The sequence below is a fragment of the Branchiostoma belcheri genome, unplaced genomic scaffold, assembly GCF_001625305.1.
Source record: "Branchiostoma belcheri isolate BF01 breed outbred unplaced genomic scaffold, Haploidv18h27 scaffold52, whole genome shotgun sequence".
NCBI classification, from domain to species: Eukaryota; Metazoa; Chordata; class Leptocardii; order Amphioxiformes; family Branchiostomatidae; genus Branchiostoma; species Branchiostoma belcheri.
The window spans coordinates 949,842-977,156 of NW_017804154.1; the positions used below are offsets into that span (position 1 = coordinate 949,842).

At 44.0% G+C, this 27,315-nt stretch overlaps 2 protein-coding genes and 1 pseudogene across 4 annotated transcripts in view; 1 reads left to right on the plus strand and 2 right to left on the minus strand.

Moving 5' to 3' along the window:
* The window catches only part of LOC109480658 (macrophage mannose receptor 1-like), a 27,873-nt gene extending 24,051 nt beyond the window's left edge, over positions 1-3,822 (minus strand). The window contains exons 1-2 of the mRNA XM_019782887.1: positions 3,350-3,822; positions 2,058-2,459 (exon numbers count right to left, since the gene is read on the minus strand). Coding sequence (XP_019638446.1) covers positions 2,058-2,459; positions 3,350-3,434 — 487 coding nt within the window. The 5' untranslated portion in view covers positions 3,435-3,822. The remainder of the gene's footprint in view (positions 1-2,057; positions 2,460-3,349) is intronic.
* Positions 3,823-5,635: 1,813 nt separating this feature from the next.
* Positions 5,636-16,068, minus strand: LOC109480709 (probable maltase-glucoamylase 2). Of its 3 annotated transcripts, none has more exons than XM_019782945.1 (3): positions 15,727-16,068; positions 6,522-7,181; positions 5,636-6,410 (listed from the first exon to the last, which is right to left on the minus strand). In XM_019782945.1, exons 2-3 carry the CDS (start codon positions 7,176-7,178, stop codon positions 6,183-6,185), a joined length of 885 nt encoding a protein of 294 aa, XP_019638504.1. In that variant the 5' UTR covers positions 7,179-7,181; positions 15,727-16,068; the 3' UTR covers positions 5,636-6,182. The 3 variants fall into 3 exon arrangements, with proteins under 3 accessions (XP_019638504.1, XP_019638503.1, XP_019638502.1); XM_019782944.1 differs by lacking the exon at positions 15,727-16,068 and adding an exon at positions 15,162-15,262; XM_019782943.1 differs by lacking the exon at positions 15,727-16,068 and adding an exon at positions 8,444-8,563.
* Positions 13,714-26,693, plus strand: LOC109480659 (annotated as a pseudogene).
* The last annotated feature ends 622 nt before the right edge of the window (positions 26,694-27,315 follow it).

Here is a 27,315-nt window from a genome sequence, read left to right on the forward strand (position 1 = left end):
AACAAGACGGCCAGGCATTTACTCGGGAGAAAATACATCATATTATGACTTCTATCTATATAGCACCCTGTATATGTACGATTTTGGGGTATTTCTCCTGCAACGCATCACACCGCAGAGAAACGCAATGAATGCGGAAGTAACTATGCACCGCAGGGAAAAAAAGTCATGGGCCTATGACCTGATTAAGACATGAAATTATTGAAAAATGGTGTAAAAATGCCAGCAGGACCACTTCGTGGTGTGGTGAAGACATATTGCTTTCTCTCCTGTTTCTCCTTCTTCTTCTCCTCCTCCTCCTGCCATTTCTTAAAGGGATTATTCAACATTTTTCGGGCAAATGACCTGAGATGTGGCATGGAGGTAGAGTTGGCAAATACCCCCAGATTTTTTTTTTCATTTGTTTTAAAAAGGCCTTTAAAATTGTTTTATTTGTTGTTGTTTTTTTTGCCATTTTCAGGCAAAAATATACATTTACAGCCCTGGTACTAAACCTAAATGACCTGAAATTTGGTATGGGGATACCTTGGACACATGTCTACAAAATGGTATTCAAGCTTTTGACAAACGCCACTTTAAAATTGTATAAAATAGGGTTTTGGGCTATTTTCGGACAAATAATGTACATTTTGGCTCCTGTGCCCTAATATTAAATTCGAATAACCTAAAATTTGGTATGGGAACACCTTGGACAGAGACCAAATAATATTATTTACACTTTTGACATACACTACTTCAAAGTTGTGTAAAATATGGCTTTTAGGCTATTTCCGGACCAAAAATGTAACGTTACATTTTTAGCTCCTGTTCCATAATGTTAAAACTAAATGACCTGAAATTTGGCATGGGAGATCCTTGGATACAATCCCACAGAACGTCATTTGCGCTTTTGGCGTGTGTTTAAAATTATGTAAAATGGGACGTTATTGCTATTGTACATTTTTGGCTCCTATGCGCTAATACGAAAACCGAATGACCTGAAATTCAGTATAAAGGTAGCTTGGCACAAAATGCTTAAACTATATATATAGTGAGGGCCTGCAAGGGGGGGGGGGTCCCGACAACGCTCTACGCTGAATCGGAAACCTCTCAATTACGCTTTACGATAAATTCCAAGTGGTTACAGTGCATAACGTAGATTTAAAATGGCAAATACGCTGTACGCAAAATACGCCAATTACGATTTACGTTGAATTAGAGTGGTCCGTCTACGCTCTACCTAGAATTAAAACGGCCGATTACGCTCTACGGAAAAGGGATTGCGGGCTCTAACTGCGCTCTCTTTGCGACCTGAAATTGTGGGAGCGCGGAGAGAGTGCCGTGCTTAAGTGGAAGCTCTTTCTGCGCTCTCTGCGCGACAAAAACTCAAATGCCAGCAACGTTTAACGAATTACGGAAATATAGAACGAAATGTTATACGTTTTGTTTGCTTTATATTTTTCATTCTTGTACATTCTACATCATAGTTAGATTATGACATCAAGGGTGTAAGGTGTAATTTCACTAGGACGCTGTCACTGCGCTCTCACTGCGCTCTCTATGCGACCTGAAATTGATCGGAGAGCGAAGAGAGTGCTGTGAGAGCACCGAGGTCACCATGTTCTGTATCTTATATATCTATAATATTGGGGCCGTTGTGCGCTCATATGGCGCTCGCTCCGCGCTCTCACGGCGTTCTCACGGCGCTCTCACGGCGTTCTCACGGCGCTCATTGTTGCATCGCCGTCCTTGGAACTCTCACGGCGATGGAATGACCCGGTTAGAAACGGTGACGGCGCTCATGGCGCTCTCATTGCGACCTTGGCGCTCTGTCCGCGCTCTGGCCAAATTCAGGTCGCAGAGAGAGCGCCGTAAGAGTGTCGTCTAAGTGGAATGGGGGTATTAGGACAGACAGAAACACAAATTCACGATTCAGCCACCCAAAACAATACTTCCGTACCCGGAATAGATAATATCGGAAGTGTCACTCCCGGAGAGGTAGTTATTTCATGACTACATCACCATGGTTACCCAACTGCCATATCATACAACAACACAGGAGACGTCGTCTGACTTACCCGTCGTCTGACAGATGAATTTGGCTGTTTTGTACGAGCACGGCAGGTCATTCCATCCCGTCTTTGGTACAGACTGGTAATGCGCACAGTCTTCCTTTCCGTTGTGATTATCGGGTTGTCCGGGGCGCCAGTTAGTCCAGTCCGCAGACTTGTTGAGAATAGTCCCGTCCTCCCACCTCCACTGACCCTCCCTGTTCTCGTCACTCAGACCAAACCAGAAATAGCTCCCGGAATCCACCGCGTTCTTTAGCCTCCACAGAAAGTCGTCTGTCTTCTCGTCTTTGGGCATGGCCAAGAGTCCCCCCTTGCCGACACAAAACTGCCTCGCCTGGTTGTAGGATGCTGTTTGCTGGTACACCTTGAAGCAGGCTCCCCCGAACTTAGTAAAACCATCTGGACAGCCTGTTAAGAGGATCATAAACGTATTGTTCATCTTCTCTCCGCGGACAAACCGACACACAAACCCACAGCTCAGCCACCCAAAACACTACTTCCGTACCCGGATCTAAAGGCAAATCCACGTTAAGAGTCACGCACATGCATTAATATTGTAAATCTGCCAAGTCACGTCTAACTGTATTCTCGACGACTTTGAAGTAAGCGACTGGAGTCTAATGCTGGCAGCTTAACAAGTTGATAACAATCTTGGTGGAAACACATGTATACACACTATGCCGTGTGCTATCAGTTGATATTGTCTCTCTAATTTTGCAAAATTGGGAGGTCCCTTACAGTTTTCTATCTACTGTATATTGAGTGTAAATGATATAAAAACGGCAACCATTGGAGCAACCATAAACAATACCTTTCAGTCATAGCAATAAAATACTATAAAGCCTTTGGGACTTTAACATGTGCCTGGGAAATGTTTCCTTGTCTGTCTAAATTTATTATTTATTATTTGTTTGGAGGAGTCAGCCTTGTCAAAGGATTACATGTATATCCTGTTTGCTGACTCCTCCCAGTTTCTTTCTGAAAATCCCAATAAATAAAAATAAATAGATAAATAAAACTCTCCCTGATCACAGTGCCATACTTCCATACTTTTCCTGTGCACATCGTGATGACCACTGACACATCAAGCATCACTGCAACCATGGCCCCTGTCACGTTTTCGCAACAATATCACCGGACGCATGTCGCAGGTTTGAGAAGGTTTGCAATAGTTCGCTTTTTAAACTATTTTTTATCAATCCTACGGTGTATGGCACGATCGTCGTAGCTGCGTCGTACCACGGCGACTTTTGACAAAGTAACTTCTAGCAGGTCATTTTATTCAAGACGCCACTTACCTGCAGATGAGCAGGATGTTCCGAGTACCAGGAAAAGCAAAACTACCAACACCGCCCATCGCGCACCTCTGTCTGTTGCCGTCATGTTTGGTTTAGCTCATGAAAATCTCGATATGGGTCTTTGAAGGAAGAGGTTGGAAATATCGGCTATACGTCTACTCAGACAACTGAGACTAGAGAACCCTTCAGTCTTCAGTTATCAGACTGGTGGTTCTTGCTGAAGTGGGCGGAAGGGAGAGAGAGCAGTCACGAGGAAACAGAAGGGCAATCGACATTAAATCATGAAAGAGGGGTGCCAGCGGCAAGGACTTTTTTTGTAACCCGAAATCCAACCACTCAATCCCAGTTCATACATAGTTGTCGAAATCCTGAAGAAATGGTGTTCGGCCCACTGTGACTTTTAAATATTTTCCCATTCAAGGTCTTGGTCATATAAAAAGCAGTTTCAAAGTGCGTCCACTCTTATATAACAGAATGTACATAGATACTGTATACGTACAGGAAAGCCGTCTGATTTCTTAGAAAAGACTCCATTTTAGGCATATAAGTTTACAGTGAAAAAAGCACAAGTAGATTAAAGGTCCGGGTAAGCAATTGCTTGTATGAGTTCAATGGAAAGGCTTTCAGAGCAAGTAAGTCAAACCAACAATCAAGTATTGCAGAGCTTACATCCCGAATATGTTGTATGGGTCTATTATATTATATTATATTGGGTCTATTATATTATCGCCCGTTGACTTTTCCAAGTACTAGTAGTTTTCAAGTAATTCCGGTCGTGCTGGCCAATGGGCACAACGCCACATCCGTCTGTAGGTAGCTGATAACGATAGGAACGCTTGTGTGGTGGGTATGGGGGGGGGGGGTAGTCATGCACTGTCTAGTATGGTTGGCTTATTCTCCGGTCCTCTGCAGAGTGCGTTGAACTTGTCCTGATTTAGTAAACCACTCAGCTCTGCTAATTTGATTCTTTAAGATTTCCTCACTAGATACGTGCTAGTAACTTGACGTTTCGGTGTGCATGATTTGTAACGCAAAATAATTGGTTCATATTTTGACGATTCAAACCCGGTAGAGAAAATAGAATCACCACATTAGATTACTGTATTGCGCTAACCCGATGTCATTGGTCGATGACCACCACAGACACGCGTGACGTCACTTTCTCTTGACCTTCTCTGTTGCCATGACAACCGGCAGATTTTGTCGTCCATTGTACTGGCTACGTCAGTCAGCCTGCGTGTTACGTCTGCCACTAGTTTCAGTCTGTAGGATATTTCGGCAACAATGGAGCACCATCAATTCAACGTTTAAAGATAGTTCAGGACTATGAAACGTTATACAGTGGTCTACCAATACTAGGTAAAATTCAACACTACCGCTATAGCTAAAGGCGTGTTTTTCCATGATATTGCATTCGCATTGCCGTCAAGATGTAGTGTCGCTGTTGATAACAATCGCGTGATGTGATTGCTGTATTGATCAATTATGCAACACACTGTTGCTATCCGGGACGTACGGAAGACATATACAAACACTGGCCCATACAGGATGGCAGTTGTGCCGACGTTCCGCATTTCCCCTTCAAGCCTCATCCTGCCTGGTACATCTCTACCATATCATAGCGGCAAAAAGCATCATTTTTCGAGGTAGAATACGAACCATTCATATGGAAACGTTTAAACTTTATTACATATCCATGGTTTGGTAGTATGAGAAGGATATATGTCGATACTATTCTCTATTTGACTGTTGCATTCATTGTTGAAGGAAGCAATGGACAATAAAAAATACAAGTTCATTTGATTCCCGCAAACTTGATGCGTATTTCTGGGGCCTCTTACCCAGGAGGTACCCTTCTTACTTAAACATACATTGAAACGTGTTCTCAGATTAGAATCGTTATAAGTATTATCTACACGTTGTAAGAAATCTAGTGCTGTACAGATGCATTTTCCTGGTAGTATCTAAATAAAAAAAGTCTGAACTGTATAGTATGAACTATAGTATGAACTAGAACTATAAAACCTGTAAATACGAGTACATACATGCTAATAATGTAGACATTCTATGGGGTTTGTGGTTAATTTACATATGAGAATTTTTTGTACTGTTATAATAAAAAGTTATATAAAAAGTGTTTTGTAAAATAGTCTCACATGTTCTGCCCAGTGATTGTCCACGTATAAAAACCAAGAGAATTACAACATTTCTCATCGGCCTTTTCTTGCCTTGGTCCTATATATATGAAATGCCTTCCAATTCATAAGGTAGGACACAGGAGAATAGACATAGGCATATACTATCGTTTCATACACACGCACTTCCCAAAACTATCCCTAACATCAAGGTATAACTTCCTTGCTAGCATAGATCCCAGTCGTATGAATAACTTCAACTGCTTCGAATTCATTCGCTTCATCACGGTTGAGAAGAAATGTCGATCTGTGAAGCGAATCTGTATCGGATTAGCATCTACTTGATGCTATTGGCTGACTTTAGGACAGCCGAAAAGACACGATCATCATTCATGGCTCTAAGTTTACCAGCCGGAACAGACTACTGTACCCCAGCGGTATAAACTTACCAATTCATCCCTTCCTTTTCAGCCAGAATTTCTTTCTTTCCTTCCTACATACGAAAGCTCGCAAATCCACGCGAGAACACCATGAAACTGTCACGTGACTTCAAATCCATCGATCACTGCGAACTTCTCGAAAAAAAATACTAGTACATGTAGCACAAACGTTCGTACATTGATGTGCTATAATATAAAAAGAGGTGTACTAGAAAGCTAGATGATTTCAGGAAATTTGTTATCCTGTCCTGATGTCCGCTAGATGAGCCTCTCCATGGGCGGGAGGGGCATGAGGTCCGTGATCCCGATGACCTGTGCCCCTGCCTTCTTCTCCTGCGCGCTGGGGTTGTACGAACCCTTGGTGGCGCGGCGCTTCTTCGTCATACAGAAGCAGTAGATGAGGGCGATGAGGAGGAGGAGAGCAATGATGCCGAAGACGACGCCTAGGATGATGGCCAGGTCGTCTTGTCTGTCTGGCACAGGCACCTGTGAACAAAGGAAATTGTTAGGTCAGAAAAACAAGTATTGTGCAATTCACACGGAAAATGTACGTCAGAAAACTTTTCTAGGAATTCTTCCAGGTATCAACATACTTACTGGTCCACAATTCTCTTCCTCAATACACTCACAGCTGACGAACTCTTGTAGCCCATACACCATCCTGGTGCAGTTCGACGTACAAGTTAGCGTTGAGTTTGAGCAACTTTCGAAGGAAGCGCACTGGGTAGGTGCAGGGGCGCCATCTAGCGGGCAATCACAGCGGGTGCTCGTCGCGTTGTACTGGCAATTCCCAATACTTTGGCACAGGTTGTCACATATAGTGGAGCGCGCTGTGGAAACAGCAGTGCTCAAGTCTGTGGAAAGTGTGCTCAGTTCTCTCGAGATTGTCGTAAAGATCGATGACGCTGTAGAACCATTGGTCACGGTTGGAGCGATCGTAGCTGTAGTTCCATTGGTAACCGCCGGAGGGATCGTTGATGCTGACAGGGTCGGTTGACCAAAAACGGTTGTGTTTGGTAGTAGAGTCGGTGTTATTTCAGTGGCATTGGCGGTTGTTGTGTTGGTCATCATGTCCGTTACAGCTGAGGTTATGTTGGTCACAACGTTCACTATTGTGGACGTTATGTTGTCCGGTATGAGCGGTGATAGCGTTGAGCCACTGCTGGACGTCGGGAAAACCGAAGACCCTGCAGTTCCATTTGTCGCCGAAAGGCTTGGATCAGTGGGAAGTACCGTTCCTGTCGTGTTCGCCATTTTCTACAGAAGGTAACAAAAAGAGGAGTTTATGTTAGCTTGCATGGCGTGCTACTTACTAGTATTCTAACAAAAATTCATATTGGGTCGGAAGATGACTTAATCTCGCATTTGCTGAACAAGAAAGACTTGCGGAAGATATATTTTTGTGTTTTCGTGAATGTGTTGGAAGTTGGAACCATGTAGGGGATTGTATGATGTTATCTAATGGTGTATTACAGTACTTCATGATTTCCTCCACATAGGCCACACTCCGGTGTGTGCTGGCTTGACCCCCTTTGACTGTGAAAACCACCTCCATCCGGTCCTCCGTGCAACTGTCACGGCAACCATGACATCAAACAGTCAAACTCACAAGTCAGCCACACAAAACGATACTTCCGTACCCGAAATAATTATCAGTAGGGACACTACTATGGACCAGCAAGCAACACACACACACACACGCGTTATAGCTTAGCCCAACACTGGCAATTCCTTGCTGTCCTGTCCTTGCTATCCTCATCTCAGGGATAACGAGCTACAGTTGCCGAACGACTGCCTTTCAGCGGCCCTGAGAGAAGGTAGAACAGAGGAAGTAGATTATCAGCTTCGGAAAGTCCTCGCTCTTCGACACATTCCACATGTGTGACCATTTAAGGTCGGTCTTGATTACGGAAAGCGGAAAGAAAGGAACGCAACATTTCCAAAATGTATCCGACTGGGAATATGTAAAATCTGTGTTTTTGCAGTTCTCTAGCCTCCTGTCTAGTACATACTGTCACGTCCGCGGGATACTCACTCATACTTACACATGCTGTCTACATAGATCACTTTATCTGCAAGATATCTGGATTTTTTTCAATGATGAATATCATGAACGACTAACATAGTTGAGTATCTGATATTGACCGTGGAATGCCTGATCTGAGCTACTGTGAGGTAACACGGTTGTTTCGAGTCAACTGCTAAAATGGGCATCACACATCAGCATAAAGTGCATTTATCACTGAAAGGGCTGACAGTTGCCTGGTACAACCAAATTTGCTTGGTAACTAAGGAGGTGAACGTTCTCCCTAAGACTAAGTATCGTCCCACCCACAGTCTGTTTATTTTGTCTCCCTCCAGTTCCGAGAGAAAGCGACACGCCATTTAGACGCCCTGACCATGACCTTGGGGTGTAACAGACATTCCTGAACAACGTCTTGAACACATCCACCTGTTCAGGCCTGTTCCTTGGGACAGGGCGAAATGGTACTTAAAGAGAACTAATGAAGCAGAATTACCTCGATTGACATTGAACGAAGCCACTGTAACCACCCAGTAGCAGGTCAGACGCCGGAGAACCGAGTCGTTGGGCTGCGGTCACATTCGTCGTAGACCATCGTATGACCGATGCCGTATAATGTCTGAGAAGGCAGAACCAACCGCCCACAACGATCTAAGACAGCCTTTTCAACGCAAAACAGTTGAATTTTGTATACGACAAACGCACGACTATCTTAAGAATGCCTTTGGTTTGAGATCGCACGGCGATAGTGTGACGAATGTGACCGGGCACTTATGTTCCAACTCAAAGACAGTTTCTGGGGGTAATGTGTACCAGCTACCTCTCTTATCTTATCTCTGTGCCCCTCGGGAAGGGTCTGACCGCTTATCTGTCACTGTATTTAGTTTGTTAATAACGCGTACAAATGAACGGTCCATATTGTACCCCACCCGCTACTGGAGAATGTCATGGTCGTAAATTTTTGAAAAGAAATATCCATCTTAGCAGAACAAAGTAAGCAGTCATGAAAGCTCTTCGCTCGAAATTATATTTTCGATGTTTCAAGAAAAATATTGTTCTACTACTAGTATTTCCACCGCACAATTTGTGGAAGACAGTACCCCAATTGCTTATGATACGGAGTTTGGTTTAATTTGAGAACGACAGCTATCGCATCGCCCTCCCTCCACGTTTTAATAAGACTGAAGAACCTTGGAGACTCATTGTTTCCGCGCCTGAGAAGGTGCGAGTGAAGAAGGACAGTACGGCACAAGCATGTGGCCTGGATGCCGCGCCTTCATGTCAGCTAATTGGCGTTTAAGTCGCTGAGGGTAAACATTAGGGTAGAGTTCCGACAAGGGAAGGCGGTTTCCGTTAGGTACAATACAGACCTGTCCTCCTGGGACCCAGTTCGACTAGCCGGCGTTTGCGCTGTGATGAGGAAACTTGGAAAGGTGGTAACTTACAAGGAAAGTAAGGAGAAAGGGAAGTTTTCATCATGTCAGCTTTATCTATTTGTTGAGAGACGCCCTTCCTCCCAGGAGCAAAAGGAACAAAATAACCCCCAAGACACGGAAACGTCTCAGTTTCTTCACTAGTGTTTACTTGGCGTGCGTTTCTGACATATTGTTAAACTTTAGTAAACTTTAATAGACCATTTCGGTGGAAGATAACACAGATCTAGATCAAACCGGACCTCTACGAGATTCAGTCGAGCATCATGACAGACAGCCAAACTATCCCTTGTATGTTTTTTAAAACATACACGGGATAGTTTGGCTGTTTGTCATTTGTTTTCAGGGTGGTCCCTAAGGAGAGATGATAAACTTTAAATTTGTATCATATTCATCTCTGTGCACCTCCCCCCCCCCCAAACTAACCACCGTATCCGCAACAATATATTAGTACATGATTATCCCAATAATGGCTTTACTTTGCGATCGTACGACGACGGTAGGACATATTGACCAGGACCTAAGATGAAACATGAATGGTCGACTTCAGCTTCGTGTTATTAAAACTACACGGAGATAATCTAACGGGTTAACCATGCAGTTAGAAAATATTTCAAATACTGGTCGTGCCCGGAGCCCACCAAACCAACCATATCAAGAACAGTTCGCCCTCGTCAAAGAGCCTTGACGTAGCCTTGGTGTAAACAAGATCGCCTGATACGGTGGCATCGGGAAGGTTATCAAAATACAGGGTTCGCAAGAAAAATAACTGTTGTCTTTTGGAGGGATTAGATGAAATGTAAGCCTCCCTGGCGATCTACTGCAGGCGGTGTGGCTCAAATTAAGCCCAGCTATTTCGATATGGTAACGATGTATATGTGTCATCTAAATCCTTCGCCAGGCACGCTGAAATGATAGGAATTTTAACAAACTATGGCAGGACACCACGGTGAGAGTATAGACTTTCCAGTCACGGCGGTGCAGTCGTGTCTCTTATGTCATCGACCCCTGATAGAATGGCGCCACTGATGCCACGACGTGGACAGCGCCGTAAAGCAGCGTGGGATACATCGCTGTAATATTTTCAAAGGGGATCTTACAGAAGTACTGGATAACTCGGTAAGCAAAACTAATTTTTGTAAAACAGTAGGTGTTAAAAAATCAGTTTCCATCATTCTCTTCAGAGAACGAATTTATATGACACCTGTTCCCTCAGAGAAAGGGTCATTTTCGTGATAAGCAACAAAATATATAGCACGGACGAACTCTCAAATGAGACAATATATATATATATATATCTTACCGTAAGCCAATTATGTTTTTGAGGTAGGTCACTCCCTGGGAGAAACACAAATATTTTATCTGCTTGATAAACTAATATATCATAAGCTAATTAACAATTACAATCAATGTTTTTCTTTAGTTTATTTGTCCAACACCATATCGGTATCCTACTCCTAAAATAAACTTCCTCCCACACGTAGTCTACATTATGAAGATACCATTCCCGTTACGATATAGTCAGACTGTACATCACTATCGCACTTCCAATGATAACCTGGTTTAGTATAGTCAGTAAAAGTACAAATATCTACAAGTACAGGGACAAACTACCCTAGCTGTTTCTTAATGTGACGATATCGCATAGATATCGGCATATACTAATTACAATGTGTACCAATGTTAGGAATGACTAGTCACATTAAAGTGCGGCACAAAAATATACATAAGATCATATGTCTACCCAGGGAGGTACCCCAGCCCTACTCCCCCTCTCAACGCCCCCTCCTCCCTAGAGCTTTATATGTTATTCTGGTCTCTCTAAGTCTTTTTAGGCATTCTCTGTTAGAAGACAACAGCCCCAGTTGAAGTGAATCTTACCTATATGGCCCAGTTCCTCTGTCTGAGTGATCTGTACGTACATGTAAGACAAACACCAGTTTTGTCACAGCCTTGTCACAGGTCACTGTGTCGTCTGTCACAGGTCACCGCGTCATCAAATAACACATCACCTTTGTTCTCACGGTAACATTGTTCATTCATGATGCTGTAATCTTCCAAGTTACTGTAATTTTCCACGTTTCTAGCATCATTATCATGGATACACTGATCAGCTTGCGTCACGAACCTGGATGTACCCATTGTCTACTCCCTTTAACACACAAACTGGAAACTCGCAGTCTCGCAGTCATGATAGGGGCGGGCTTTACTATTTCCCACTATTCGGCACAGGTACACACACCTATAAGTTACCTAGCATGGAGTCCGGTCTTCTTACTTTCAACGGCAGCTAAACTGACAACTTCTGGACTCCAGGCTACCTACAACCCCCATCCCCGCAGCTACCCCTTCAGGAAAACACAACCCTCGGTTCGTCTTATGTCATACCACAGGATCAAAGGAATAAATTATTTCAAGCGGCCTTTGTCTGTTACGTATACTCGCGGTAGATCGAGGATTTCCACGTTACACGGTGTAGCAAAGCTCTGTGTCATCAGTAGTATCTGCGGGGATTCGTTTATCTCTTATGTGATAATCTGACGCGTCGGCAGCCCCTCTTTCAGAAAATACCACCGTTATCTCGGCAGGGAACGCATAGTGTTCTGTAACAGACATTGGGAAACCCATGTTAAGAGTGAGGGGCGGACCTGTGCAGAACGTCTGACACATCTGGACTATCTTGTGCATGTTTATCTACAAGACGCCATCACGACGACCCAATTTCCCACATAGCTCGACATAGACCAGACATTGTAGAAACCAACGTGCTTCACTGTTCTCTGAGTAGATCACAGGGACCGACAGCTAACCCGCCGTTTTAAACGTTAACGCACGTTTCTCAGGTAACTTAACTGTTGTACTCACGTCGTAGGCGTACTTACATGGGAAACCACCCAACCTTTTTTTTTCGGGGAAAGTCACTTGGCAGAGTTGTGCAGTTGTCTCTTCCTGTGTGCCTAAGGCCGGATGTTTACAGGAGCCAGGTAACTTGATCAACGAAACACCTCTGTACCGAGAAGCACACGCCGATTAGCCGTCAATAGGGGGATACCAACCGCATGCTTGCCTGATGCACTTACGGTGTTCTATTTTTCACAGATGGTCGTTGGTCTATTATGGTAGCATTCAGCTATCAATTATTTAAGCGGCAATTGTAACGTCGGTGGGCCGTGCTTTTATGGGCCAAATTCTAATATTTTCTCGAAGAGACCAGAATAGAGTCTAATTACATTTTTTTACCTGACGTGCACAACAGTCGACTTTGAAAAGGGGACAACTTCGGAACAAAAATTCAATAGGGCGTGACCTTGAATTTTGAACAGCCATCTGTATTATCATCATATACGAGTACTATTCACAAGATTGCGCACTATTGTCAAATAGTGTAGTAGTTGGAAGGGGGTAAGCTGAGGGTACTGTACGAATCCAATGGTGCTAAACGGTCCCTCGGACTTACGTGGACCGGCCATGGGTAAACAACTTCAGGAGAAACTCTAGAATTTATGTCTGTCTTTTACGTCTGTCCGTTCTGCTAATAAACGCCGTGAGATGATGAAAACTCGGCAGTAAAACAACATGGGTATCACATGTCACTGTCAGTAAGCTTCTAATAGTGTTTGAACATGAACCACATACTTTCCTTCCGTTTTTCCTTTACTTTAAATCCGGTATGCTTATCAACTCCAAGCTGATATAAGTTAGACTCTGTAAACGTCTTTTCGCCCGATGTCTATCCTTTTCTACCAAGCTAGCAGGCCAAGCTATATACCAGTATACCCAAGGAAAAGCTGATAAGATAGAAAGCCAGACAAAACGCCTACTGAACGTCCCAAACAAACCTAACTTCTGCTTGGAGAGAGAATACGCCTGTCAGATGAAAAGGTTGTTCATGATGACAAGAACCACACCATAACATGAAAGACGCCCCAAACAAGATAGCTTAATATCCCTGGCACTCGATCCTTTTCCTGCCCACATACACGCCCTGGTTCTACCTATAGTCTAAGTCAGGTGATGAACGTTTTATCCCCACCCTTCTACCCTTTCCCTCACACTGGCGCTGGCCCGAATCAATCACGCCAGTCCCGGGCACATTCCAAGGACGCGCGCCGTGACTGGAGCTAGGGTTGGCAGCCCAGGACACGCCGTCTCCACGCACCGTCAGATGCACGGTATTCTCATAACCATGAAACAACGCAATCCCGGTGTCGTCTCGTCAAATGTCCAAGAATTCGTGTTTATTCAGTACGGTTATTACTGTTGCTAGAAGAAACTATAGCTGTCAGCGTTTGCTGTCATTCCTGTGCCAGCAGGGAAGGCTATCACTGATACCATGTCCTCGGGGGTTGAACTTGAGGTGGAGGCCTCCAGGATTGAATGTCAGCTGAGATCTGTTTTTGGTTAAGTTGCTGATGAAAACCGTCCTACAGCCACAGGCAAAAATGCAGCTCTCACTAAAAATGTCTAAAATGTTTATAAATCTGGCGGAAATGGATAGAATACGACATAATACTATAACCATGCCGATGTTATGATAACATCATATTTATAAATTTACGGGTGTGTCATGGCATTCCCATTCGGCTCAGGGGGAGTTTTATATATATATATAAACCTCATGGCAATCCTTTCAACATTCCTCTGTTGTTACTGTATACAGGTAAAGCCGCTGGGAACCTGCATACCTTATCCGGCCCACTGCTTAGCTTTTCTTTCTCGTCCAACTCATTTCACAAAAGCGAAAGATGGTCAAGTAAAACATCTGACAAAATTAAAAGTACTGGTGATTTTTTGTTGTCTTGGTCAGTCCTCGTTGAATGGTAAAGATGTCTGTAAGTACGTATCAAACATTGTCAGTTTTCGAACGTGACGAAACATGGGCCTATATATACCTATTAAAGACCCTATTTCCACTAGACAGCAATTGGGTAGTTGTGTGTCCCTTGGATAATATGATGCAAACTGTAAATAAAGCATGGTTCACAAGACAACAAAACTTAGAGAAAATTGTTCTTTATCTAACATGAAATTCGCTAAGCGATCTGTCAAGTCTGTGGGTTCTCAGCGAGCGGTCGCTTAGCTAGTGAAAACGGGGTGCAACTGATTTTCGGATTGTCTACCGAGCACTAAGGACGTCTACTTATGAGGTAGTTAGGGCCAATGGAAGGGTTAGGATTAGTGGGTCGCACACTGAATTAACATTCCCTTTCGGCATCGTTAGGCGGTTCGAGCGGCAAGATTTTTATCACTCTCCACATTTGCAGCTGTCTCGTCAGCTTGACAGTTGTTAAAAACCGCTGATGACAATAGCACAGCTGTAGTAGTGCTGAACCTACTAATGCTTGTCTACTACAATACTATCTCAATAGACATTTCCTATCACTGTATAAAACACAAAGAGAGCCGCGGCGTATCGTTGTCTGCTTACAATACATTGTTTAAAGGTCCCTCACGTGTTATGATTACATTTTTTATGAAAGTGAGTGAAGACAAATATACACCAGTTCCCCGTTCATGGCGGACCAAGAACCAAGACGATCTGTTAACTGCTGAAGGTGAGATCAGATCTTTACGCCGAAGCTAGTACCCGTGCCTGTACGGTCTTATTTTGATCTCATTGTTTAAGACCAAGGCCAGTGTTCTTTCTTGTTACACATTTTGCGCACAGGTACGAATGAACTGACCAACGTCACCTGACGAGGAATCGTGTATGGAAAAAAATACCTGACTCACAGACACCAATAGAAGCGCACCCATGCAAGCATAAAGAGTCAAACATACCTATTTACACTGTACGCACTCCCGGTGTCCGATCTACCTGTGGATGTTGTGGCTTCCGAAAGGTTTAAGATCCGTATTTCTCACGATCTGCTGGCCCGATCACTGTGGACAGCAAGTACAATGAGTACAGTTACAGTTCAAGATCAAGTATGCGAACTCGCCGTGAATCTAATGAAGGTGAACAACTGGCTTGCAGCTTAGGGAAGCCTTGCCCGAACACCGCCGTCTTGTAGACTGAAGACTCCACCGTTGTTACCACGTACAAGCTGAGATTCTTTTCGTCCAAATAACTTGGACACACCTTTGTAAATATTTACTAACAGAGAGTGAGGCAATCGTCAGGCAGGAAAGTTTCCTCTTTTTTGACACCGACGTGGGGAGGGGAGGGGGTAGCATCTCTGCACTGTTTTGGACCGGGAGCAGGGCAGTATATTTTGTCTGTCGCGCTGACAGCTGTCACAAACGATGTCTTTTATGAGTCGTTTATAAGACTTGATACCGACTTCCTTTCTCTCTAGTGTAAAAAGGATCACAAACTTCCAACTGACAGAAATAGTTTACTTACCTGAAAGGAGAACTTCCACACGAACGTTCAGAAGACCGCGGAAGCCCAAAGTTGTGACTACACCATGTTATTGTCACCCGGTTCTGTGAATCATGACCGAAACACGCTCAGAACGAGCAGGTTATTGGGTCGTGCGATTACGGTAGAGGGGTGGGCAGCATCAATACTTTCCTTTCGCATGTTCAGTGTGGACTTTTTTCGACAGTTTAGGGAGAAGTAGGACGATGATATTGGAATAAACCCTAATATTTATCTGTATATGACATTAAACCGCTTGCTATACACTGCTATTGGGACAGTGAGGTGTAATAAAATTGGAACGACACCGGCCGCAGTCTAATCGCCCGCTTAATTTGCATACAGTGACGTCCCTTGAACAACCGGTCACTCCCCCTAAAGGTGTATTCACAGAATGGCCGGAAGTCACTAGGAATGCGGACGCAATTGTTGTCTGTGTACAAAACCCCCCGATTACCATTGAGTGATTACGACATACGGCAGGGCTTCTTCTTTATAAGGAAATGGATTCAAACAACGCGCAATGCATCATTGTTCCGCTTTGCATACATGGGACATTTTTAAACTTCTGAAATCTACCGATCGGCGTGACAGGCTCTGCTCTGATGAATCTCTTACAAATTTACATATGGTAACAGTTACTGCTTATTAAATAGAATTTTAAAAAATTACTTTGTATTTCTATTGTGCAGTTGACCGTATACAAAAAGGTACTGTGTTTTTGTTGTTGTTGTTGTTGTGTCAATAGTTAATTCTTCTTCTTCATAAAGCCCTGTTCTCCAATATTTAACTTACACAACAAACAGGTATATATGAAAGGGAAGAAGTTGACATTATACGAACTAAAGTAAAAGAGACCGAGATGAAATGAACTAAAATGATAAAATCTGATAATGAAACTTAGCAGTAATATTATACACCCTAGGGGACACGGTCGTACTAGTATATTGCTCATGGACCTCAAATATATACTTGTAGTCTCTACCAGACTAACTCCGCTGCTGGCTATATATAGGAGAATATTTGCCAGGGGAGTTTGACCACCGTGGTTTGGCCGCCTAATACTCCCTAGTCGGACTGGCTGCGCGGGAAAGAAACAACCTTCCCGCGGCCGGATTCCCTCGGCCAATTTTACTCTTTTTTGCCAAATTGTACGATAGAAAGAAAGGCCTGGTGGAGGCTATCAAATATATACCAGTATACAATTTATATATGATACCTTCGGCTTGATGGCGAACTGCACAGAAAGAAAGCAAGTCCAGTCAGTTTCGCAAAGTGGCTCTGTATGGACTAGTCTGCAGGTATGCCTAGGTCTAATCTCCAAGCAGATGTATCGGTGGCCACAAAAACAAATACTAGTAATTGGGTGGGAAATGGATACAGTCTGGCTGATGGATACTGCCTGGCCAATTTGATACTATATTTTGCGGCCACTGAAACATCTGCTTGGAGATTAGCCTCGGTCTACCCTCAGTACTTCATAAGGGGGAAATTATCCGTCATTCTTTGCGACCCAGCCAACTCCATCTGGGCCTGTACAACAAGTAATTAAGTTGGAAACCCTAGAAATTCTATCAGAGTAAATAAATGTAACTAAAGCATGCATATTCTGATTAGAAAACACCAACATTGTAATCTTAAACGTTTAGCTCAAAACGATGTAAATCGCATGCATAGTTTGTGTTTATTACCCAAAGAATACGACTTTTGGATATTCTCTTGATGTCCGGTTATGTAGAAGAGACGATCACGGTGATTCAGACGTAGAATTCGATTAGATACTAGTACATTCAGTCATGATCCACCTGTTCCAGGTGGTTATCAGTAACACCTGTATGTGCCGCGTTCGTAATTTCCGCTGCCACAGCCTAGCAAGCAGGCAGTCAGAGAAGACAACAGCCATATGCATAGTGTGCGCGAGGTTAAGTTGTCAGACTCGTCTAGGTGAAGAAACTGTAACAAAAATGTCGCTCCTCCTGCGTCTTGTGGTGGCACTTGTTCTCGGAGGGCGAACGTGTGAGTCTGCGGCGCTGGGTGCGTCTGGGCCCGGGGCAGATGGCGGGGTGGCACCGGAGGACATGGCGGTCATACGGGAGTTGGAGGAACTGAGCGAGAAGATACACATGGCTGCGAAATTCACCAAGGAACACCAGTCACAGGCGAGAGTAGGTAAGTAGGCCATATTTCTGTGTTAAATGTGAATATAACCTCATTTCGTAGACAGACTCACTAAAATAAATGATGCACCCGTGATTTGAAAACATACATTGTGGAAACACAACATTGAACAGATGATCTCTATATGCATCGTTGATAAATCATTTAGAAAAGCTAGGAGCTTCACTGAAGTATTCACATAAGTTGTCAATGAAATGTCGACTTGACATTCAAAATGATATGTTGTATTGTACGTAAGCATGCAATGCAAAAATAGTAGACCAAAAATAGTAGACAGTGGGGAATGTTAGAATGGAAGTAAATTAGCATCATGCCTTTCGATTGTGATTGTTTATTTTTGTTTGTTTATTATGCATTATGTGATAAACATAATATGAACATAATATATGAAATTATCTGCCCTAAGTGTCACTGGATAGTGAGCGGCGAGAAGAGACATTTGACAGAGAGGAATATGAAGCACCCGACAACACTACTGAAACCCCTCTTGTGGAAACAACTGCTTCATTATCGTCTGTGACAGTGAATACGTCCGTCACGACGTCATCGCCAACTGGGACTACATCGGCTGGATACACCTTGTTGGAGGCGATTTCAGCTGTACTGTCAACGGCCACGTCAAACACGTCTGGGCCAGTGACGTCAAATACCACATTTGTACCCTCTGCAGCAAATACTAACAGCACTTCAACCTCCGCACCGCCCGAGGTACGTAACGGTATCACAATGCGGTTCACGGTTAGAACCGTGCATGCGTGAAGTCAAGGGTGAAGGTCTCTAACTTGTAAACAGTTCTTGTTTAGACCTTGCTGTATGATATATGATAGATCCATATAATCCTATGTCCAGTCGTGTATGGTTCTTTCCCAGTGCCTTCAACTTTGACATATTACCCGCAATACATCACGCTGCGCATGCGCTGGTAATACCGCTTATTGCTATCTGCTTATTTGTTAGTAGTGTAAGCACAGAAGTAGCTTCTTCTTCCATTTCTTTACTCATAGCTTGGAAATGACATCGACAATGGATCACCGTCCATAGGACAAGATATTGAGAACAACATCATAAATCCTGTACTCCCCGAAGAAAACTATCTGCCGAACAACATCGGGGAATTCAAGGCACATATTGGCAACGTCGGTAGGTGTCGCTGTTATCTTAGTTGGGCGTCTTTCAGCAAAGAATAAAGTTTACAGAAGGATATTGATTCAAAGACAACAGTTGTCGCTATAAAAAAATAACGGTAAGAAATTTTGACAAGGCTGAAATCAATTGCGTATACTAGTATACATCAATAGTCAATAACATGACTTTAACTGCATTCTGAAGTGACAAAATGAATCAATGATATAGTCTCCCTTGTTACTGCTTTGACAATAACTGTGCCATTTCCCAGCCATGTATCTCAGTCAAGTTTTGCCACTGCATGAAACCCGATATTTAAGCAGACCTGAAAGCATGGGTAAAGGTTCCAGTTTTCATTCGACTTAAAGCATGCTTTAAGGCTTAAACATCGGATTTCATCGGCAGTGATGATTGTATCTATATCAAGTTACGTCAATGAAGGTTAGACATCCAGGTAATAAGATACGCCAAAAAGCAGTTACTCAAACAACTGGATCCAAAATCATATCCGATTGCTTGAGTAACTGCTTTTTGGCGTATATCAAGTTGCGCCAGAAGATGTGGACAGGCTGCACTCCCAGGCGGAGCCGGTGGTACATCAGCCCCTGCACGGTCCTAATGAACAGCCGGCAGGGGGCGACTTCCTGTGTCCTGACCGGTACTACAGGTGAGGTTTCATCGCTTTCAAACTCAAGAAGATACCTTACGCTTATGTTACAACTGTACGAACAAATGACAAGGAAGACAGTCTGGTGATGTTCAATACTTTGTCAGGGTTGTTCGTACTGTCTTATCGGGATCATGGCAGTTTTAATTAAACGTTGAACTCAACCATGTCAATGACGAACTTTATTACTTCAGTGTGCAGAAGTATTGTTTAGGATAGGTTCGTGGTTTTGTAAACTGATTGTTTTTGTTGTCCAGGCTCGGTCGAACATGTTACCGACCTTCAGACCAGCAGCTCAGCTTTTTCGGAGCGACCCAGGACTGCCGAGCTGAGAACGGCGACCTCGCTATTATAAAGGTACGGCACTGACACTGCATCTCAGGTCATTAACCAGATAGCTGCCTGGGTACTAGGAAATATAAAGAACTACTAATTTCTCCAATCGATGGTCAGCGTTTGAGATAGCATCATTTCGATCTACATACTGGTAGTAGTGTAACAATTACCTGCAATCCTGATCTTTATCGTATCTGGGGATTGTAACATGTGAGTCTTTTCGATGTCCACTTGACATAACAGACGTGTTACACTCACAGGATCCACCGACCCACCGCTTCGTGATCGAGCTGATCCAGACATACCGACCGGGCGAGTCGCACTGGGTCGGACTGTCGGACATGCTGAGGGAGGGGGTCTTCTTGTGGGCGGACGGGATCCCACTGGAAGGTACCAGCACGCATCGAGTGGTTGTAATTGGGCAGTACATGGAGGAATTCAGGAAGTGCTTGGCTGTGTGTTATACAATCCACCGTGATACAGTTCATTACATTAATAAATTGGGTATACATTAATAAATTGGGTATCGAGGGTTGTCGGAGACTATGAAATAACGACGTACGTGATCCACATGTAAGTATGCACATGATCCATGAAAGTATGCCACAAATATCTGCTGCCTTTTCCACAGGAACCACCTTTTGGGCCAGAGGACAGCCCAACAACCTCGGTGCCGGCCAACACTGTGTGTACATGTACCCGGCGTTCGCGTACAATTGGGTAGACGGGGAATGTTTGGATCAACACTACTACATCTGCCAACAGCCTGCAGGTAAATACTTGTCTCGGATGAGCGTGTTGTGTGTTGTTGTTTTCTGCCTGTCTGTCTGTTCCAATAGCTAATTACATGATGGTGATTTTGACTGTTGATTGACAGTTGACAGAGGGTCACGCCTGAAGGTGACCCAGAGTAAGTATAGTCGTATGGCCGTGGGAAGTTGTGATTAAATTACACCAAACAAAAGAAGCTTGTGAGCTAAAATACTTCACGGAAGTCAGAAATCTCCAATTCTTGTTTTCATTTTTTTTCTTGTTTGGAAGTAGTCCATATTCTCAAACGAACCAATGGCATACAAGAAAACATTAATTGTGTTCTCACTATTGTTGTTGTTTCTCCAGTTAACTCCATGGACCAGCTACTATATTCATACCTATACAGCGTCGGTATTGGCTCCGTGGGGAAGCCTTCCGCCTGAGGGTAAAACGAACCCATCATCATCAATGGCTTGGACAGGATCTGCTGGAAACCTGGACCTTCACATTCAGCGTTCGTCAGAACTAATGCTACAATCGGTCTTTGATTTGAGTAACAAATGATAGACATTGAGGTGTCACAGGTTGCGACAATGTTATGATAATCAGCCTTTTCTGCGGGAAATAATTACGTGTTTAAAAGTGTCATCGTCTCGAAACTATGGAGTTCTATATTTTGTCGTTATGATGACTAACATGGGAATACTGTGCATTTGACGTGATTTTGTTGTGGTCTTGTATTAGTTGGTAACCAATTACGTTTCTCAGATTTCACTATCTCAGACGACGCTGCTGGTTTGCCAACGTTATCACTACATAGTTAGAGACTATACACACATATGCCTAGAAAGGTGGGCAGGACAAGGGTGTGGAGATGGGTATCTATAGGACTGGCAGACTGGGATAACGGCTGGTGAGCGTAGACCTTCAGTTTGCCTTGTACTATGCAATTCCATGAACTATCACTCATACCACCATCACACCAGTGAGAACGCTTTCTTTCGCAGAAACAGACATCTGTCCTCCTTCGTGACGGATGAAAGAAAAGAAAGCACAAAAATCGATCATATATATCTTGTCACATCATACACAACCAGCTGTCGTTTGTTGGTTGTAAAACGCGGACATGCCCGCACATAACGGCTACGATTAGAAAAGACGTGGCGCGCTTCGCGATAGGCGACAGCCGCTACTAACATGGCATTGTCCAACTGATCGACCCATCCATCCATTCATTCATTGATCAAGGTCTGTCTAACTCTGCTTGAGTACTCAGTACCCAATACTCAGCCGTTGCACCGTGGGTGTATGGGTAGCGTTTCCGAGCATACGTGGTACTGTACGTTTCAGCAGCCACTAAGGAGCTAGGATGGGCCTCGTCGTGTATCTTCTTTTTCTCTTGGCATTTGCTAAAGGTAAGTTGAGGACGTCGCTTCGCCAATCCATCCAATTCTTTAAACGACACTGATGTAGTTGAAATTTTCGGATCATAGTTTTACCGTGTCTAATGTTGCTTTTCGGTGGATGATACATTCATTGTGCTGATCAGCTTGTCATGATTGAAATGCTTTATCAAAGAGTATACGTGTATCAAAGCTGTTCCATTCATATTGCATTACAGGTTGTTTCTTGTCCGGGCCATTCTGCTAAGAAATGTTGGTCACTTAAGGATACGTTTTACGGAGAACTTGTTAGTATATGCACTATTATATAATATCTTACAGATCTGGACGCCCGCCCTGAAAAATGTGCCAGTCCCTTCGTGTTCGAAAACGCGGTGTTTTTCGGCTGCACGACGCTGGGCGGGACGGAGCCGTGGTGTGCGCTCACCCCGATCTACCAGAAGGGACTGTGGAAGTACTGTGACGATGATGACATTACCGACAAGCGCTCCACTGCTAAAGTAGAAACAAAAGGTGATAAACAACTTTTTGTGGTCGTTAGTACGTTGATTTGGCCAAAAAGAAGTTGTTATAAATCGTGTCATAACTGATTGAGGAAATCAAAGAGCATGCAATCGTCTCGACTGCCTTTGACATTGAGTTCTTTGAACGAGATTTCCGAGAGAGTACATATAGACACACTAGAGTCATACATAGTCTGGAAACTCGGGAGAATGTGATCATATAGGAGCAAACTGGGATAGGATAAGATGGATTTCAGGCTACTCCCAATCCAGCGCCGATCTTGGTTGGAGAGTGACCGGGAGCAAAGTCGTAATATTATTAAAGGTCCTGAATGTCTGACTGCTAGGGTTTTAAGGTAGGGCAGGTAGTATACCCAAACATCAAATAGTTTTGACTGGGTACTACTAGTGTCTGCTTGTGTCTATGTACACAGACTGTGGTAGGAGGGGCTGCTGTTCCTTCCCGTTTGAGTACAGAGGGAAACTGTACGACGGGTGTAAGACGACCTTCGGCATGCGTCCGTGGTGCTCAATGGACAGGATCTACTCCGGAAAATGGAAGTTCTGCACGGCCAAAGACAATCAAATGGCGGAGGACTACAAGGTAAACAATTCACGGTATAAATACTCACTTACTCTATCTTTGTACATGCTCATAACTCCCAGGGTTCTTACATGTTTGCATGTCTATAGCTAGTTCTAACTAGATATGTGAAAGCTGCGTTTATGATACACATGTATCAAACGTCCATGCAAATAGTGTAGCACTAGTTGCTGATTTTTTTCTCTTTGCGTGACAGAGAGAGAAAGCAGCAAAGGAGATGCAGATTCAGCGGGTAGGACATGAGGCTCTGGCACAGAAAGAGAAAGAAAAGACGCGAGATCAGCAAGAGGAGACGAACATTCCCAAAGGTACCTGTACGAGGCACTATTGCTTGATTTTGACATCGTTTCAAATAATCGTTTCATCTCTACCTTGGTGTTCCTTGGTATAGCATTTGAAAATCAACTCCACTACTCCCTGTTGTCTTGTATACAGATATACCAACACTTGGAGGTACCGCCAATGGTGCTCAGTGCGCATTGCCGTTCACCTACTACGGTCGGACCTATAACAACTGCACCACGTTCCGCAGCAAGCAACCGTGGTGCTCAACAACTGAGAAGTACATCGGGCAGTGGGGACTGTGTGTCTTCATCACCGAGGAGCAAAAAGGTGCTTTCTCGGGCAAATGTTTTCCTTTGTTTACCTCGAATATAACTTTCTATCATTAGAAATGTCTACCGTTAAGTAAACCTGGTATATTGTACCATGTGTAAATAATTAGCCTTTAGAAACGAAGATCTTAATCAACCATTGAAGTTGATGATTTTCAGAGAAGGTGGTGTACACGACCGGCGGCACGGTGATAGCAGGTAGCCGGTGCCACTTCCCGTTCCTGTACCGCGGCCAGGTCTACACGGACTGCACCAGCACTCTGCACGGCACGCCCTGGTGCTCTACCGACCAGGCGTACCAGGGGCACTGGGGAGAGTGTGTGCCCGATGTGGACAACATCGTGGGTAACAGTATGACTGGTAGGTACTAGTAGGCTGATGATCACGGCACGCGGGGGTATCAATTGAGGGCAACCTGTACCTACTGTGTAAAACTGGTAGGTTATTCGGCAGCTGATACGACAACGTTGTGATGTGATAGGCTGAGGACTGATGTTGCGTTGATGTGTATGCCTTGATTCTTACTCTGAAATTGTTTGAATATGATGCCTTTTCGTACAGAGTCACCGACAGAAGCAGACGAAGCCTCGGAGTGCGTTTTCCCATTTACTTACAACGGTGTGGTGTACTACGGCTGCACGACGTTGAACGCGGACTACGCGTGGTGCTCTCTCACCGAGACGTACTTCGGCCAGTGGAAGATGTGTACAGGCGAAGAGCTCAAGCTGCAGCAGCCTGATGAACCGACCGCAGCGCCGACTGCACGACCTGATACTACCGTCTCCACCACGACACGGCCAGAAACGGACCCTCCTACGGCAGAAGGTAGATAAACTCCTGGTACTTTATTAATAATAACATGAAAATATGTGTGATTTTAAGCTAACGAAAATATTTTTCAAGTCATGAAGCTTTAGTTGGAGACAGACGGGTTGAAATTTCATCAGTCCCAACAGTCATATTTCGGGTCCTGCAGACAGCCATGCTCCCTCCATCCCCTCGTACATCTTACCGACTATCGTTCCAAACTCAGTGATTCCAACCTTCGGGGGACGGGAGACAGGCCTCCGTGTTGCCTTGCCGTTTACTTACCTTGGGAAGACGTACTACAGTTGTACCACAGACAACTACGGTACACTGTGGTGCTCCACCACGGAACAGTACCAGGGTAGCTGGGGACAATGCCTGCTGCCCTTTCGGGAGTCAGGTAAACTTGCACCTGCTAGCGCCATCCATATTCCCCATGTAGCTTTGTCGATTTATTTTGCACCTGCTTCTGCATGTTTCTAAGCCAAAAAGTCAAAACTGAGAAGCCTGATATTCTAGCTTTGTGCAACGCCTGCATGCTTAGCTCTTTTTTTTTTGCTTCATGTTTTTTTCTTCATGTTTTTGTTTTGTTATACATCACTGGATGAAATCCGATAGTCAAGCAGTTAAAGGCTCTTTTTATACCGGAACCTTAAGGCATGATTTAGGGTCTGCTTAAATATCGGATTACAGTGATGTATAAACTCTTGTTTTTAACGTAAACCGCTTGCTTTTGCTTTTGTGCAAACGGCAAGTCTTCACCACCGGTGGGTCGGCTGGCGGCGCACCCTGCGCACTGCCTTTTGTCTACCGTGGCAAAGTGTACTCTAGCTGTACGTCTGACCATTGGTCACAGCCGTGGTGCTCAACAACCACCCACTACGCGGGCATGTGGGGACAATGCCTGCCGATATCCACCACGCACCACACACCTACGTCATCTTCTCCATTGACAGATGGTGTGTTTCAAAAGCCTTCATTTTGTTTTTCTGTGTCAATGAGTGATTCTGTTTGCTGAGAAACAAACAAGACGTTTCTGTAGTCTAGGACATGACTTACATGATAATATCTTCGTCTGTTGATAACCATTGGAATTTGTGTGAACGGTTCAGTAGATAATACATCTTTCATCCAATCAATACCATTGGACAAAATTGTGAATTTGCAGACGTTCCGGACGACGGATGACCACAGGACGACATGATTGCTCAGATGCGGCCAGGGAGTCGAAGATCACACGGACTCTGATGCTGAAACTAACAAAACGATCGCGTTTTCTTTACAAAGGGTAGATAGTGAATGTATGGTATCCTTGATGGAAAACGTGATTGAGATTCTTACTAGTTTCTGTTTGGGTGAACATTTTCTGCATGTGTGCACTGATTGCCACGATATTTGTTGTCTGTTAGATGAAGAGACCACGACGGAGGCGCCTCCTAGCGACTACCTGCTAGCCTCAGTCCCCGTCAAAAGCACCAAGCATTGCAAGCAGGCGTGCGAGAACTACCAGGGAGGGCGGTGCGACTACGTCAACGTCGGTCCGAGGAAACGCGTCGGCGGGACCGTCATGTGTGAGCTCTGGGCCGGCAGGGCGAAGAAGCGTGTAGGCTTCACCATGCACAGGGTCAGGTATTAAGAGATCTAAGAACAAACATTTTAGTCGGATCAATCTAGGCTGTCAGATGATGCCCATATTCAGCATGCCTGCAGGCTATCCACGTGGCCAGTTGGAGGAATCTCGCCATCGATTTGTGCTTCCCTAAAAGGGACAACATTGATGAATTTGTCACAGCTGCGTGACAAGATATGGAGTAATTGTTGTTTTCTTTCTAGTAAGTGGTAGTTCGTATGCGTCCGACATATGATACATACAAAACATACAAAATACCTTACTATGAGTAAAATGTGATGCAGGCATCTCGGTATTCAGAACCATTAACTCTGTCCAATAAATGCCATCCAAACAATGTTAGGTCTCACGACTCATGACTTTTATGAGTTTAGTGTTAACCTTCAATACAGATTTTATCTTCGAGTTTGTTGTTCAGAAACTCCAGGGTTTGCTGGTCAGACATTTTTAAAATTAAGTGATGTACAGTATGCACAGAATGTGCCCATGCGTCTTAAGATTAATTGACCAACGGTTAATATGATGGATTCTCCCATATTTTTCAACACCTGCCCATAAAGGAGCTTTCCTATATGAAGATAATTGGGCGAAAACCCCAGAGACAAGGATACTGGGAATAGTTCTCAGTTGAGTGCATATTGACAAGCGATTGGTTTAATTCGTGCCGCTGTCGATTTGACGATTTGGTTGTCACAAAAACGGAGAGCCCAGCCTGCCTTATTTGCCGAGTCGTACCGTGGGAACTGCCACACCGTGACAGCTTTAGGAGATCGTGGTTCATTTTCTCTCTCTAAATGCTGGTGAAATCACAAACCTACGTCCGAGAAAGAAATTAGGATTGAAGATGATTAATGTTTTGCTATTGATTATTCCATATACGACAATGTATGAATACGGGGTATGCCGCACGTATTTGGCCATCATGTGACATACTGGTATTATCTGGGGATT

What these genes read in the sequence shown, in the direction of transcription:
- LOC109480709 (XM_019782943.1), bottom strand. An exon ending in AGGAAGAGAATTGTGGACCA is followed by an intron (nt 6,411 to 6,521) that starts GTAAGTATGTTG and finishes CTTTGTTCACAG; the next exon opens with GTGCCTGTGCCAGACAGACA.